We start from the raw sequence: 13,688 nt of genomic DNA on the forward strand, positions 1-13,688 counted from the left end.
CAAATCCAAAAGGGATGTGATAGACCAAGACTCCTAAGAGATAAATTTTTAGGGACATTTTTTACAGGCATTCATTCAAAAACAAAACCTGTTTTCCAACCACACCCCAGCAAAGTATTTTAAGATCCTTACATATTTGTTGTACTCTCACTTAGGGTCAAGGTACAGCTCTCATTTCCAAGGAGAATTCTGGTTTTCTTTACATCAAATTTACTATTCTTCCTGAATCCAAAGTCCCAGCCACAGATGGTCAGCGTTGTCCCTCCTTCCAGAGGGGCACTAGTTGGGAAAACCTACAAGGACAACAGAGAACTTAAAAACCCCAGTATATTATCTTTCATATGCACGGAAAACAAAATACGTTGGCTCAAATAGTCTGAAATTCTTGCATTTTTCCACTACCTAAAACATTTAATTTTAATTAAAGAAATAATGGTCAGCCTGGCTGGCATGGCTCAGTGGTTGAGTGTCGACCTATGAACCAGGACGTCACGGTTCAATTCCCGGACACATGCTGGGGTTGTGGGCTGGGTCCCCTTTGGGGGAGATGCAGGAGGTGGCTGATCGGTGATTCTCTCTCATCATTCATGTTTCTGTCTCTCTCTCCCTCTCCCTTCCTCTCTGAAATCAATAAAAATATATTTTAAAAAATGATGACAAACTTCAGAGTATCTGAACATTAAAACTATCTGACATGCTGCTCTGGTTGGTGTGCCTCAGTTGGTTGGAGCTTCATCCCATGCAGCAAAAAGGTGGTGGTTTTGACTCCCTATCAGGGCATATACCTAGGAGGCAGCCGGTCGATGTTTCTCCCTCACATTGATATCTCTCTCTCTCTCTCTCTCTCTCTCTCTCTCTCTTTCTCTTTCTCTCTCTCAAATGAATGGAAACATATCCTCAGGTGAGGATTAAAGAAACCCCCCAAAACAAAAAAAACAAGTTGTTTTCAGCCAATCCAGAGCAGGGACAGAGAGCAGACTCAGCCTGGGTGGGAATGAAAGGCTTCTTGGGCTACTCTGAAATGAATTCGTCTTCTAGGAAACCTTGAGGCTAAAGAAGACATACTTTGGACCCAGTCTTTTATGCTTAGAACTCTGATTATTACTCCTTCAGGGGCCTCTATGAAACTGCTCAAAACGCCTTCATGAGCCCTAGAAGCCAAGCTCCAACATATGCCTGGTCTATGTGCTACACTCTGGTTGCTATGATATTCCCCACCCAGGGAAGAAAGGCACACAGTAAAAATATCTCTTTTGATATTCATGTTTTCAGTTGCATTCAGCAGTTTTCATAATATCAAATACATAGGTGGTATTCAATACATATCTGCCATTTATTTATATATCATCTACTGCGTGCCAGGTAGCAATGTATGAATAAGTGAATCTATTTCTTTTACTAGTTAATTCACATTTATTATTGGTTTGCAACTTTTCTATTTACACCAGTTGGTTAGTTGATACACTCAGCCTTTAAAAATGATGTAATATTTAACACATTCAATATATTATTTGTATTAGAAAGAGATGAAAACAGAACTGGAGAGAGCCCCAAATGCGATCTGTATTGTAGTAATGTTCCTAATGATCTCTCTTGGCATTACTTTACATCTCATTGCTAGGACTATTCCTGCCCCATTGTTCAATGTTAAATAAATAATAGGTTCATTTTATTCTTTCAGGTGTGTGAAAAGTAAAGTTAAATTTATTAATAAGTACATTTACCACATGACCCAGCAATCCCTCTTCTGTGTATGCACCTGAAAAACTCTAAAATATTTATTTCCAAAGATTTTGCACCCCTATGTTCACTGCAGTGGCCAAGACATGGAGACAATCCAAGTGTTCTTTGATAAAGGACTGGATAAAGAAGATGTGGTACATATATGAGTGAATGCTACTCAGTCATAAGAAAAAGATGAAATACTGCCATTTGTGACATGGATACACCTTGAGAATATTATGCTAAGTGAAGTAAGTCAGTCAAAGCTAAGAACCATATGCTTTTACTCATATGAGGGATATAAAACTGAAACTCATAGACACAGACAACAGTATAGTGGTTACCAGAGAGAAGGGGTGGGGAGGTTATTAAAGGGTAAAGTGGGCCAAATATATGGTGAGGAAAAATGATTTGACTTTGGATGCGGGCAAACAATGCAATATACACATCATGTATCATAGAAATGTATACTTGAAACCTATGTGATCTTATTAAGCAATGTCACCCCAATAAATGACTAAGAGAAATTTTTGATTCCTATAACACACACACACACACACCAAAAAAACCTTTGGCAACTGTAATATAAGATAGCATTAGGCTCTTAGGAAGTCTATAAGATAATGGTTCTTAGACTAAAACTATTAAAAACAAAACAAATTTCCAAGTTAAAAATAAGCTTCTCCTCAGCAGTTTTGTGACAATCGAGAAAGGAAATGCTCTTTCGGGGGGTCATATTGTAAATTGTGCTGTAAAGTACAATAGTGGGAAAACAGCACCACTATAGAGACAACTCAGACCGGTATTTGTTTAAGGCCAGTTAGTGAAAATCTGAAAGTGACTCTTCACAACTTACAAGGGCTTGTAGCAAAATCAAATTTGCAAAGGTTCCTATCCTTCCCACATAATAATTGCAAACCAAATTCTTAACTTACCTTGTTTACTAACGCCCTTTAAAGTTTTAGCTTAATGCTGTTATGGTAGCTATTTTACCCATTAAGCCCATGACACAGTTGTGCCTCTCTTGAAAACTTACTTGTCCACGTCTGGCCAAATGAGAACTGCTAGGAAAAAGCGATCTGTCCATTATTATGTTAGAAATCTAGCGGGAGAGACTACGGCACCTAACCCTCCGGGACTTTCTTCAGCCTGAGGCGGCCACACAGCTGCTGCTCCCTCTTAATGAGGCGTCCCCATGAAAAACAGCTGCCAAGGCCCGGCCACCCTGCGGGATCCCCCCTTTCTATGTAAAAACTGAAGTCTGTCACTCTCCATACATCATGACTTTCTATATAAGGCAAAGGAGTTGGGTGATGATTGGAGAAAACCACTGAGAGGTGTTCAAATGGTGCGGCAGACCTGGATGTTATAAAAACTTGGCTAGACCATCAGGCTTTGAAAGACCAGCTCTGCTTAGCTTCTCTCTCCAGGCTGAAATACTAGCGGGGGCGTCTGAGGCTTTTCCCTAGCTCCTGGTGTAATGTTCACTCTTCCAGGGGAAAGGAAGGAAGCAGTATTGGGCTACACACCCCTGGACAGAATCAACAATGGGTTGGCAAACTCTGAGTTCTCCTGAAGGGCACAGAATCTCTGTGGGAAGGAAATGAGCGTCCAGCATAAAGCCACAGGGGCCGGGGCTCCCACCTGCCTGCACAGGGGAAAAACAGCTACAAAGGAGCTAGCCTCCTTTCACAGGTGAAAATGATTCCAATGATCATGTTTTCAAAACCCACCAAGGTAATACACGAGAAAGCTAGAAACAATAATAAAAAACCCTTGGAAAATTAAAAATTGCCATGTATCAGTAATGTAAGCTATGAACAATAAGGGAAACCAGGTGAGGGGTATATAGGAAAACAAAAACAACAACAACCTTTGGGAAGTTATACTTCGTCTCTTCAATAGGAAAAAAGTCACAACTATATTGGTGGCAGTGTATTGACTGCATGACCCCTGCCCCCGTAAGATATTGCTGTTGCTTCTTATCTGAGTCTTCTGATCAATTAATAAACCGTTTTATTGTCTCACTGGGATTGAATTCAATCCTACAAGCTATGACAATTTTATCCTGATAAATTCAGAATATATTGGAAAGTGCTCTTCCTTTTCTAAAGCACTTCACGCTGCTCTTTAAGTACAAGATCAGACAATAGGTCAGAAACAAAATCATGGGCTTTCAAGTCTGAAAACTGTCACATGTGGAACTGCCAAGAATTTCAGCCATTGAACATCATGTACCTTGAAAAGCAAGTTAATTTACATTTATTGGAAAGTGAAATCCTATACGTTAGCTGGGTTTTGTGCCTCTAGAATTTAAGACAGATAAGAAAAAGATGAATAATCTGTCTTATTTTGGTTGCAGTCAGAATGTTGAATGTCACGCTCTAGGGCAGCATGAAATCTTCCTAACAGCTATGAACCGAAAGGGATTTATGGGCTCAGCTGCACTCCTTTCCTTCTAACCATACAGCTGAAGCCTCACTGACTCATGCATGAGGCAGAATTGCCAACTAGAGTGTTGGGAAAGGAAAGGTGAGAGAGGAGGTAGCCTCACACACTAGGAGAGATTTTTCTGGTTCCAGAAAATTCTAAAATGTTTGCTCTGTTTTTAACCATTTTAATATGGCTTTCATGATGAATAAAAGGAAGCACATTGGGCAAAATTAAGTGTTTCACGTGTACAGGTTTTCAACCTGCTCTTTTTTTAAAACAGCAGCATGGCTATTTTTGAAATAAAATTGTTATGATTTAACTGTGTGCTCACACACATACACACACACACACACACACACACACACACACACACACACCCCACACTGCTCATATCTCTTTCATGGAATAGCTGAGCTCAGTTTTCTAGTGTCTCAAATTGCCAAGGCTGTGTGTTTAAAAAAAAGTATAAAATTACACGTAGTTTTAAAAGTATATTAAAGAACAACAAAAAAGCATACATAAACACTACAGTATAGATAGTTTTTTCACTATCTTCTAGTTTATTCTCTGGCTGGTCAAGCTAAGTTAATAACTGTGTCACACCCAACAGGAAATAATTTGGTTTAAAACTTAGTCACCCCATACAAATCGTGTCCCAAACCATAACTAAATGAAAACAGCCATGCACTTGGGGGCAGTTCCTGTTCTGACTTGTACGCTTTGTTTACTTGGGCTTGAACCAGGCAACCGAAGCCTTTAACTTGAATCTTCCACAAGGACCACTTACTAAAGTCCAACTGTTCTTCACGCAGCAGAGAAAGTACACACTGAGTCCTCACCAGGGAAGTATTTTCAAGCAAAACGTGTTTGGATCAAGACATTTTTTAAAAGTGCCAGGGAGATTTTCAAAGTACCAAATATGTACTTAAGAAACGAAGGCAGCAGAGAGAGATGGTGGCTACAATGCCACGGCTGAGGTCCACCGCTAGAAGCTAAATTCTCTAGTAGGAGGCACTTTGATCTCGTTTGAGACTCTATCTCCCCAGTGGCTAAAATCGTGCCTGCTGTGTAGTATGTAGTATGCATTCAAATATTTTTGGAGTAAATTAAAGAAGGAAATGGCTGACACAGTGTAGATTGTACTATAGTCAGCAGCTGCACACTTATGGCTCTTCCAGGACCTTGGAGAGAAGGTGCACAGCCACCCATGGGAGTTTACTATCTTCTTGTCCTGGGAAGTAACCTCTAATCTCTCCTGTGATGAGACAAGGCCACCATCTCTGGAGTCAGGCAGGAAGAAACCTGTCCTGTCTGCCCCAGAATGGCTGTGATCTCTAGCTTGCACGGCTCAGTGTAGGGTTGTGGGTTATGCCATGAGCAGATCTCTGTGTGTGGTAGAGGCTCATGTCTAGGCACCTGGCAGATAACGTAGGTGGTGAGGACTCAGAGAATGGGGGAGTCGGGAGAGAACAGGCCCCAGTGTGAGGAAATGGGGAGCTTATTTACATTGTACTAAGGGAGAGCAACTGCCCGAGGAGAAACCTACGCAGTGGGTGTGAAGCAAGCGCTTCAGGTACAGGACTCTGGGGATGTGCCCAAATGACACCCTAAAGAAAAAACGTGGGGCAGATGGTGCTTTGGCTGATGTCTCATAGCTCAGTGAGTCAACTGAGTTTTAGAATTTTTTTTCATTAGTGGGATGTGTGTTTATCAAAAAGCATACTGATAGCTGCCAGAGATTCCTACCTCATAGATTGTAGGATGACAGAGCTCTTGAGTCCATGTTCCGTTGGCGCATTCCTCCAAACGCGCACATTTGTCGTGGCACCAGCCACACTGCACGAAGGGAGGGGCAGAGAGGCACTGGCTGCAGGACTGGAAATGCTCACAGCCCAAGCCATTCAGTGGGATCTTGGTGATCTGCAAAGAAAAGTGATAGAAAGAGCTTCCAGAAAGTTCGTTTGTTTGTTAAACGAAAACTAAATATACCAAAAATACACATGTAAATATAATTTTACAGAGCCTACGAGAGGTAATACCTATGTGTGCAAATCATGTAATAATGATTATGTGGCTAGAGTAAAAGAAATCAAATTCCTTTCTTCCCTCTCCTGCGGGCATGTATGTGATAGAAGTTACCCTGATATCCAGTGAACACACACCAGCACTGACATGCAATGCTAAAGGTTCTAATTATTAGAGACATTTTGCTTTGTGTGAGACAATGTTAAAGTAACAAGAGTATAATGAAGCATCTGGAAAGCACACTTGAGCCCCCAGGAAATTCTAAGTACGTTTACATATCATTCCGGCATCAAGATGCACCTCCTTCTCTCAGAGAAAAATGGGTTACTGTTTGGCATCAAATTCCAATATTCATTTTAGGATCCATCTGCCTGTACTAGAGTTCTTACCTTAGGACTGTAATACTGATTCAGTCGGCTTGTTTTTCTCATTGAGAAATACAGGAGAAAAGGAAAAGTATATATTATGAAGAGGATCTCCCTGAGCTGCTGTCTTCCCTAAAATAAAAATTTAACTTGACTTTACAAGATCTCTGAAATACTCGAGAGGTGAGTCCAAGACAAAGAGAGAAGTCAGAAAGGCCCTCCTGGCACTGGCAATACATACCCACTCAGGAAGGACGGCACTTACCCTCTTCCCCGTGACCACCAACGTGTAGCCGTTTTGGTCTAATGGGTGCTCCACAATCATTTCTGGAGACACGGGGTGGGTATCCAGGCGAAAATTCACATGAGGTGTTGACGATCCCGATCGAGAAACTACAACCTGAGAAATGAAACAGAAAACACCTTTATTCCAAGAAGCTCAATTTACATATAAGTGGGAAATGTGGATGGTAACGGTAATAATAGATTTGGAGAGCTTGTGGGTGTTCAAACTAAAGGGCCAGTGGTTTATCTCATTGTAAATCAATCTGACATCTAATTTTCTGCCTTGAAGACAATTCATCTGAACCCCCAAGACAGTTTTCCTATGACCTTTTAATGGTTTCTAGGGAAGGAGGTCTCCTAATCTGCCAGCACATGCAGACAAATCCTCATGACTGCACTGGGGACTGGAGGAGCCCAAACTCTCCCCTGAACAGAAGACCTCACTTATGCTATGGGGTTTCTGGATTATTTTATTTTATTATTTTTTAAAATCTCTGTTGTTGAGAATATTACAGATGTCTACCTTTTTTCCTCCCATTGCCTCCCTCTACCTGGTTCCTGCCCTGCCCCAGGCCTTCACCACCCTATTGTCTGTATTGTCATATACTAGTAAGATCTTTGGTTAATCTCCTCCCACCCCTATCTCCCACTCCCCCCTTCCCTCAGAGATTCATCAGTCTGTTCCATGTTTCCATGCCTCTGATTCTATTTTATTCACCATTAGACTTCTTGTTCATTTATTTTGATTTTTAGATTCAATTGTTGATATGTATATATTGCCATTTTATGGTTCATATTTTTTATGTACATCTTCCTCTTCTTAAAGAATACCCTTCAATATTTCATATAATACTGATTTGGTGGTGATAAACTCCTTTAGTTTTAGTAGGTTTTTTTTGTTTTTGTTTTTTTTGTTTGTGAAGTTCTTCAATTCTAAATGATAGCTTGTCTGGGTAGAGTAATCTTGGTTGTAGGTCCTTGCTATTCATCACTTTGAATATTTCTTAAACTCCCTTCTAGCCTGCAAAGTTTCTGTTGAGAAATCAGCTGAGAATCGTATGGGCACATCCTTGTAGGTAACTAACTGTTTTTCTCTTGCTGCTTTTAAGATTCTCTCTTTGTCTTTAACCCTTGGCATTTCAATTATGATGTGTCTTGGTGTGAGTCTCTTTAGGTTCCTCTTGCTTGGGACTCTGTGCTTTCCTGGACTTGTAACTCTATTTTTTTCACCAGGTAGGGGAAGTTTTCTGTCACTATTTCTTCAAATAGGTTTTCAACATCTTGCTCTCTCTCTTCTTCTTCTAGCACCCCTATAATGTGAATATTGGTACACTTGAAGTTGTCCCAGAGACTCCTTACACTATCTTCATATTTTTGGGTTCTTTTTTCTTTTTGCTACTGTGATTGGGTGTTTTTTGCTTCCTCATATTCCAAATCATTGATTTGATTCTCAGAATCCTCTAATATACTCTTGACTCCCTGTGAATTATTCTTTATTTCAGTTAGTGTATGCTTAATTTCTGACTGGTCCTTTTTCATGTCTTTGACATTCTCACTAAGATCCTTGAAAGTCTCACTAAGTCCCTTGAAGCTCCCATTAATACCCTTGAGTAATCTTATAACCATTGTCTTGAACTCTCTATCCAGTTGTTTGCTTGTTTCCATTTCTTTCATTTGTACCATGTTTCTTTTTCTCTGCATTTTAGTTGCTTCCCTATATTTGTTTATATGTATTAGGTAGAGTGTTATGTCTCTTGGAATTGGTAGAGTGACCTTGTATAGTATGTGTCCTGTAGAACCCAGCCTCTCCAGTGACCTAAGCTGGGCACGCTAGGTGTGCCCCTGTATGGGCTGTGTGCACAGTCTTGTAGTTGAGCCTTGATTGCTGTTGCCATCACTGGGAGGATTGACCTTCAGGCTAATTGGCTGTGAAGACTAGCTGAATCTAAAATGGAAGACCTGCTGTGCAGGAGACACCTCTATGGAGCAGGACTTGCTTCAGTGGGGCTTTGGTGCTCATTGAGTCTGCCCCTTGAATGTGTTGCTTGAGGATGTGTAGAGTTGTAATCTGGTATGTGCACCAGGTACACTGGCTCTGGGGCCTCCTGGAAGGTGCAAAGTTAGCCACTACTTGCAGCCACTTGGAAGGAGCTATAGAGAGATCTGCGGATGGCTGCTACTTGTATTGGGCTAGGAAGTGCCCAGGTGAGGCCCAGCTGTGAAGCAAGGCAGGTGAGTCTTGGGCCTTTTATTGATAGTTTTGGGGTACAATGACACCAGCTGATGCTTGTTTGAAAGATTTTAGCAAAGTCTGAAGCCTGCACCAGGACAGACCATTCATATGGGAAAGCAGCTGCAAACAGCCTGGGTGGGGTTGCACTGGGGCGGAGTTTCAAGGAATCTCCAGGGCTGAGCGAACAGCATGGGCTATGCTGGTGGAGACTCAGATATGGCTGCCAGTCATCTCTGCCACGGGAGAAGTCCCAGTATAGGAACAATGACCCCTGTGAGCACCCTGATCTGGAGAAAGCTGCCCCCAAGTTCCTGCCTCAGATGCCAGCCAATCCAGTTTCTTCCCTTATATCCTTGGGTCCCCCAAAGCCTCCCAGCTGTGGTTCAGAGGGATTGAGGCTGAGTAAGTTTGTGCACAGGCCCTTTAAGAGGAATACCTGGGTCTCCAGCAGACTCCGTGTTACTCATCCACAATCTCTGCTGGTTTTTATAGCCCCAAGTTACGGGGATGTCTCTTCCCAGCTCTGGAAACCTTGCTCCTCACAGGGCAGTTGGTATCTGAAGCTGTGATATCCCTCCCAATTAAAAATATGGCACATGGGTGTCAGACCAGCCCGTTCTGTGCCTCCACCCCTCCTGCCAGTTTCAGTGTGCTTTCTTCTTTACTTCTCTAGTTGTAGGACTTCTATTCAACCCCCTTTCAGGTGGTTCTGAATGATGGCTGTTCTGTATTTTAGTTGCAATTTTAATGTAGTTGTGGGAGGTGGCGAGTACTGGCGTTTACCTACACTGTCATCTTGGTTCTTCCTCCTGGATTATTTTTTAATCTATCCTTCTGATCCTCCTGACCAGGCAGCTTCCCTTGACGTAATGGGAAGCATACTGGATGGGGATTCTGGAGACTTGGCTCTAGTTCCAGCTTTGCTACATTTAAGCCATATTTATAGACCTTATGAGGTCAAAATAGGCCCTTAGCTACAGTGGGGCCTTGACTTACAAGTGTCCCAACTAACGAGTTTTTTGAGATACCAGCTGTCTCTCGGCCGATTTTTTGCATTGAGTTGATAGAGTAATTTGAGTTAACGAGCTCCTTAACAAGCTCGGTCTTGGAAAGAATTAAACTCGTAAGTCAATGCTCCACTGTACTTTGAAATGCCGTTGTTTTTATAAACCACTACAAGCCTAGTGCATGGATTTGTGCACCAGTGGGGTCCCTCAGCCTGGCCTATGGGGATTGGGCTGAAACCGGCTCTCTGACATCCCCTGAGGGGTCCCAGATTGTGAAAGGGTGCAGGCCAGGCTGAGGGACCCCACCAGTGCACGATTGGGGCCGGGGAGGAACTGCGGGAGGGCTCCAGGGCATGTCCGGCTGGTCTCGCTCAGTCCCGTTCGGCCAGACCCCAGCAGCAAGCTAACCTACTGGTCAGAGCATCTGCCCCCTGGTGGTCAGTGTGCATCATAGCGACTTGTTGAACAGTAGAACGAACGGTTGGACACTTAGCATATTAGGCTTTTATTATATAGGACTAGTGGCCCAGTGCACAAATTCGTGTACATTGGAAGGAAATTAATTAGAAGAAATATTTTAATATTGCTATTCACCCTTTCTCTATAATAGAAGTGTCAACCAAATTCACGATCGATAATGACAGATCGAAATACATGCGTGTGGTTGGTGCCAGCGAGAGTTTATATGTATTGTGCATGCGTGAGTCAATCTAGCCTTTTATATATATAGAATAAACTTGCTTAATTAGACCTGCTTTCTGATTTAGCTAAACTTTTTCCAGCCCAGTGAAGCACTCCAACTTCTCTTTCAGGTAACTGTCAGTAACACAGCAGTAAATATCAACATGAAGCAGATTATTATTGTAGATCACACAGGGAGAACAAAGGGTAAAATATTATCTGCAGCAGTGTTTGACTATATTCTGTGCAATGAGAAAACCCAAAGTCATTTTCAAGGTCCACCATTTCAGTCAGGTCAAGTTTCTAAGCTTTCTAAATCTCCATTTTCTGGTTAATGAAAAGAAAATAGGATTCCACTGAGTCTCCTATCTACCTACTCCAGGACTTCTGTGAGGATCAAATGAGATGAGGCACAGGAAAATGCTTCACAGACATTTGGTTAAAGTGTAAAATGTTTAAAGCAAGTTGTGTTCCTGGGCTGAAGAAACTGCAAGGAGGCTAGTTGCTAGGGAGAGGAAGCTGGGCATTGCTAAGTGATGTCATTACCCGGCACCCACAGCCACTGTTTCCAGGCTGGGCTGGGCTGTGGGCCACATTTTGCGCTATGAGTTCTAGGCAGTGTTGGCTGCGATTTGGTGGGCTGTTGCTCTGGGGTGTCCCACTTGGGGGAAGCCGAGTGTTGCTTTGTGGGTGCCAGGTCCATGGTGCCGTTTGTGCACCTCACAGATGCTCCTGTGTTGAATGTCTGCTCCCTGGTGGTCAGTGCGCATCATAGTGACTGGTCGAATGGTCGAATGAACAGTCAGACACTTAGCATATTAGGCTTTTATTATATAGGCTTGTTCCCCCATATGTTATTACTTGGATTATAAATAAAGTTTTACTTCTCAGCCTGGTTTTATAATAAGGCCTGATGGTTTTAACAATGCCTTGGAAATTAAGTTTTCAAAACTGGTGTCATTTCTGCTTTCAGGTATTTCTAATTTGGAATGTTTCTCAGCTATATAATGTTCTTCTCCCCTGTTGCTACAACCCAGTAATAATGAAGTCCAGGGGTAAATCAGGATGACTATCTGAGATAAACACTCAGACTTTAGGAGAGTTTAGAGGTGCTCAGAGAGACTTTCATTCTTATATGAGGGTGCAGGAGGCTGAGCACAGCTCTGAGCTTAAAAATGACTGTGAGGGAAAAAGGAGACATATGTAATACTTTAAACAAACAAACAAACAAACAAAAAGTAAAGAAAAGAAATAAAAAACTGACTGTGACATTTCCCAACATCTCAAATACCCTTTTAGGTTACACTGAAAGTGTGAACAACTATGGGCATTTTTGAGACTAGGATTAGTTAAATGACTACTCCTTTTACCTCTGCTTTCTCATCTTTAAAACTGGAATGAAAATTGCAGGAGTAAATTAACTGCTTAGTACCTAACAAACACATACAACATATAAATGTTCTGGGGAACTAGTAGTAAATTATTTTCTTAAACACAATGAAGGAGGCAAGTAGCCTGAAAAAATGTGGTAAGATTCCCAAAGTACCCAATTTGCTCCTAGCGGGTGGACTGTAGATAGTGAAACTAACCAAGCTCTCACAGAGCCATAAAAGTTAAACATCATGACATTTCCCCCCTAACATAAGTTCCACCCATAACGTTCAACACTTTCAAAACATCTCCATTAAGCAGGGTGGTGATATTTGCACAGAAGTTAAATGACGGATCAAAGGTTGTTTCATTGGATTCAGAAAGGATGGAAACTATTTTTATTAATAAATTTAATGCCAAATAGGTATTTGTGACTTTTGCAGTTAAAGTAAAAAGTAGTTTAATTACCAATCCTACCTCCCTCTGGGAGCTGGTGACAAACAGACAATCTGGGCACTAGGCTTCGAAATCTTCTATCTCAAATTATACAGATTTCAATTATCCAATTTTCCAATCTTAACTCACCACCTCTTATTTTTCCTAGCCCTTACCCCCTTTTTTTTCACAATTTCTTGTTGCCAATTACTTCAAACTGAAAAGATTAAAAACAAACAAAACACTCTCCCACAACAAGTCAAAACCAAAACAAAACATCAGTTTCTCTTAATACCCTGACTCTGTTCTCTGCCTCATTCTGTGCTTTGCACTTAACCGAAAATTATCCATCCCCATGAGTCTTTCTCTGAGTATTTGCATTCTGTGTCTGACTCTTGTATCTTCCATTTTATTCAGACCTGCTCAATAATGACCACCTCCTTGTACCCATTTTTCTAATATCTTATTGCTCTCTTAAATATCATTTCCCATGTTTATAATAAGCAACCTCTTCTTAATTACTAGGCCATCATCTTTGACTTTATCAAATATCCGAGGCCCATCCAAATATTCATTTCTCAGAAAGGATTAACCTTTCTCTCTCTTTTCCTAAAAAAGCTCTTTGCACCTCTGGAACTTGAGTAGATTGATTCAGTTAAGACTTTTTGTCTGGAGAGCACCATATATGTGGTACTCTCCTAATAGGTGACAGCCAGGCATTGTGCTGAGTGCTTTAAATGGATATATATTTTTTACTCCTCACAATAATCCTACAGGGTAGATACAATTACTTTCCATAAAGAAAATACAACAACAACCATGAAAGAAAATACGACAGAGACTTTTAGCTGGAAAGTAAGAGTCAGGTTTACAAGGAGCTCTATGTAATGCTTAAATCCGTGTGCTTGACCTCTCCTTAAACACTTAGCCGATCCACTCTTGGAGCACCAGAGTAAACACCAATAAAAGGCTTCAACTCTGAGCTCCTAAAAGCCACTCGTGAGTCCAAGCATTAAAACAAATTTCACAATCTATTTGCCTTGCTAAATACTCCTGTTTCAGTAACACTGGCTGCACAAGTAAGTGTGCCTAAGGAGAAAGAGTCCACATCTAAAAAGATGGCACAGGGGA

General features: G+C 41.5%; 1 protein-coding gene across 10 annotated transcripts in view; it reads right to left on the bottom strand.

Moving 5' to 3' along the window:
* The window catches only part of MET (MET proto-oncogene, receptor tyrosine kinase), a 144,321-nt gene that overhangs the window by 44,703 nt on the left and 85,930 nt on the right, over positions 1–13,688 (bottom strand). For 9 of the 10 annotated variants that reach the window (XM_036328902.1, XM_036328900.1, XM_036328898.1 and 6 more), the window contains 3 exons: positions 6,811–6,945; positions 5,902–6,075; positions 133–293 (listed from right to left, as the gene is read on the bottom strand). In XM_036328902.1, coding sequence (XP_036184795.1) covers positions 133–293; positions 5,902–6,075; positions 6,811–6,945 — 470 coding nt within the window. The remainder of the gene's footprint in view (positions 1–132; positions 294–5,901; positions 6,076–6,810; positions 6,946–13,688) is intronic. The other variant, XM_036328904.1, reaches the window with a different exon arrangement.

The sequence above is a fragment of the Myotis myotis genome, unplaced genomic scaffold (assembly GCF_014108235.1).
Source record: "Myotis myotis isolate mMyoMyo1 unplaced genomic scaffold, mMyoMyo1.p scaffold_m19_p_11, whole genome shotgun sequence".
Lineage (NCBI taxonomy): Eukaryota > Metazoa > Chordata > Mammalia > Chiroptera > Vespertilionidae > Myotis > Myotis myotis.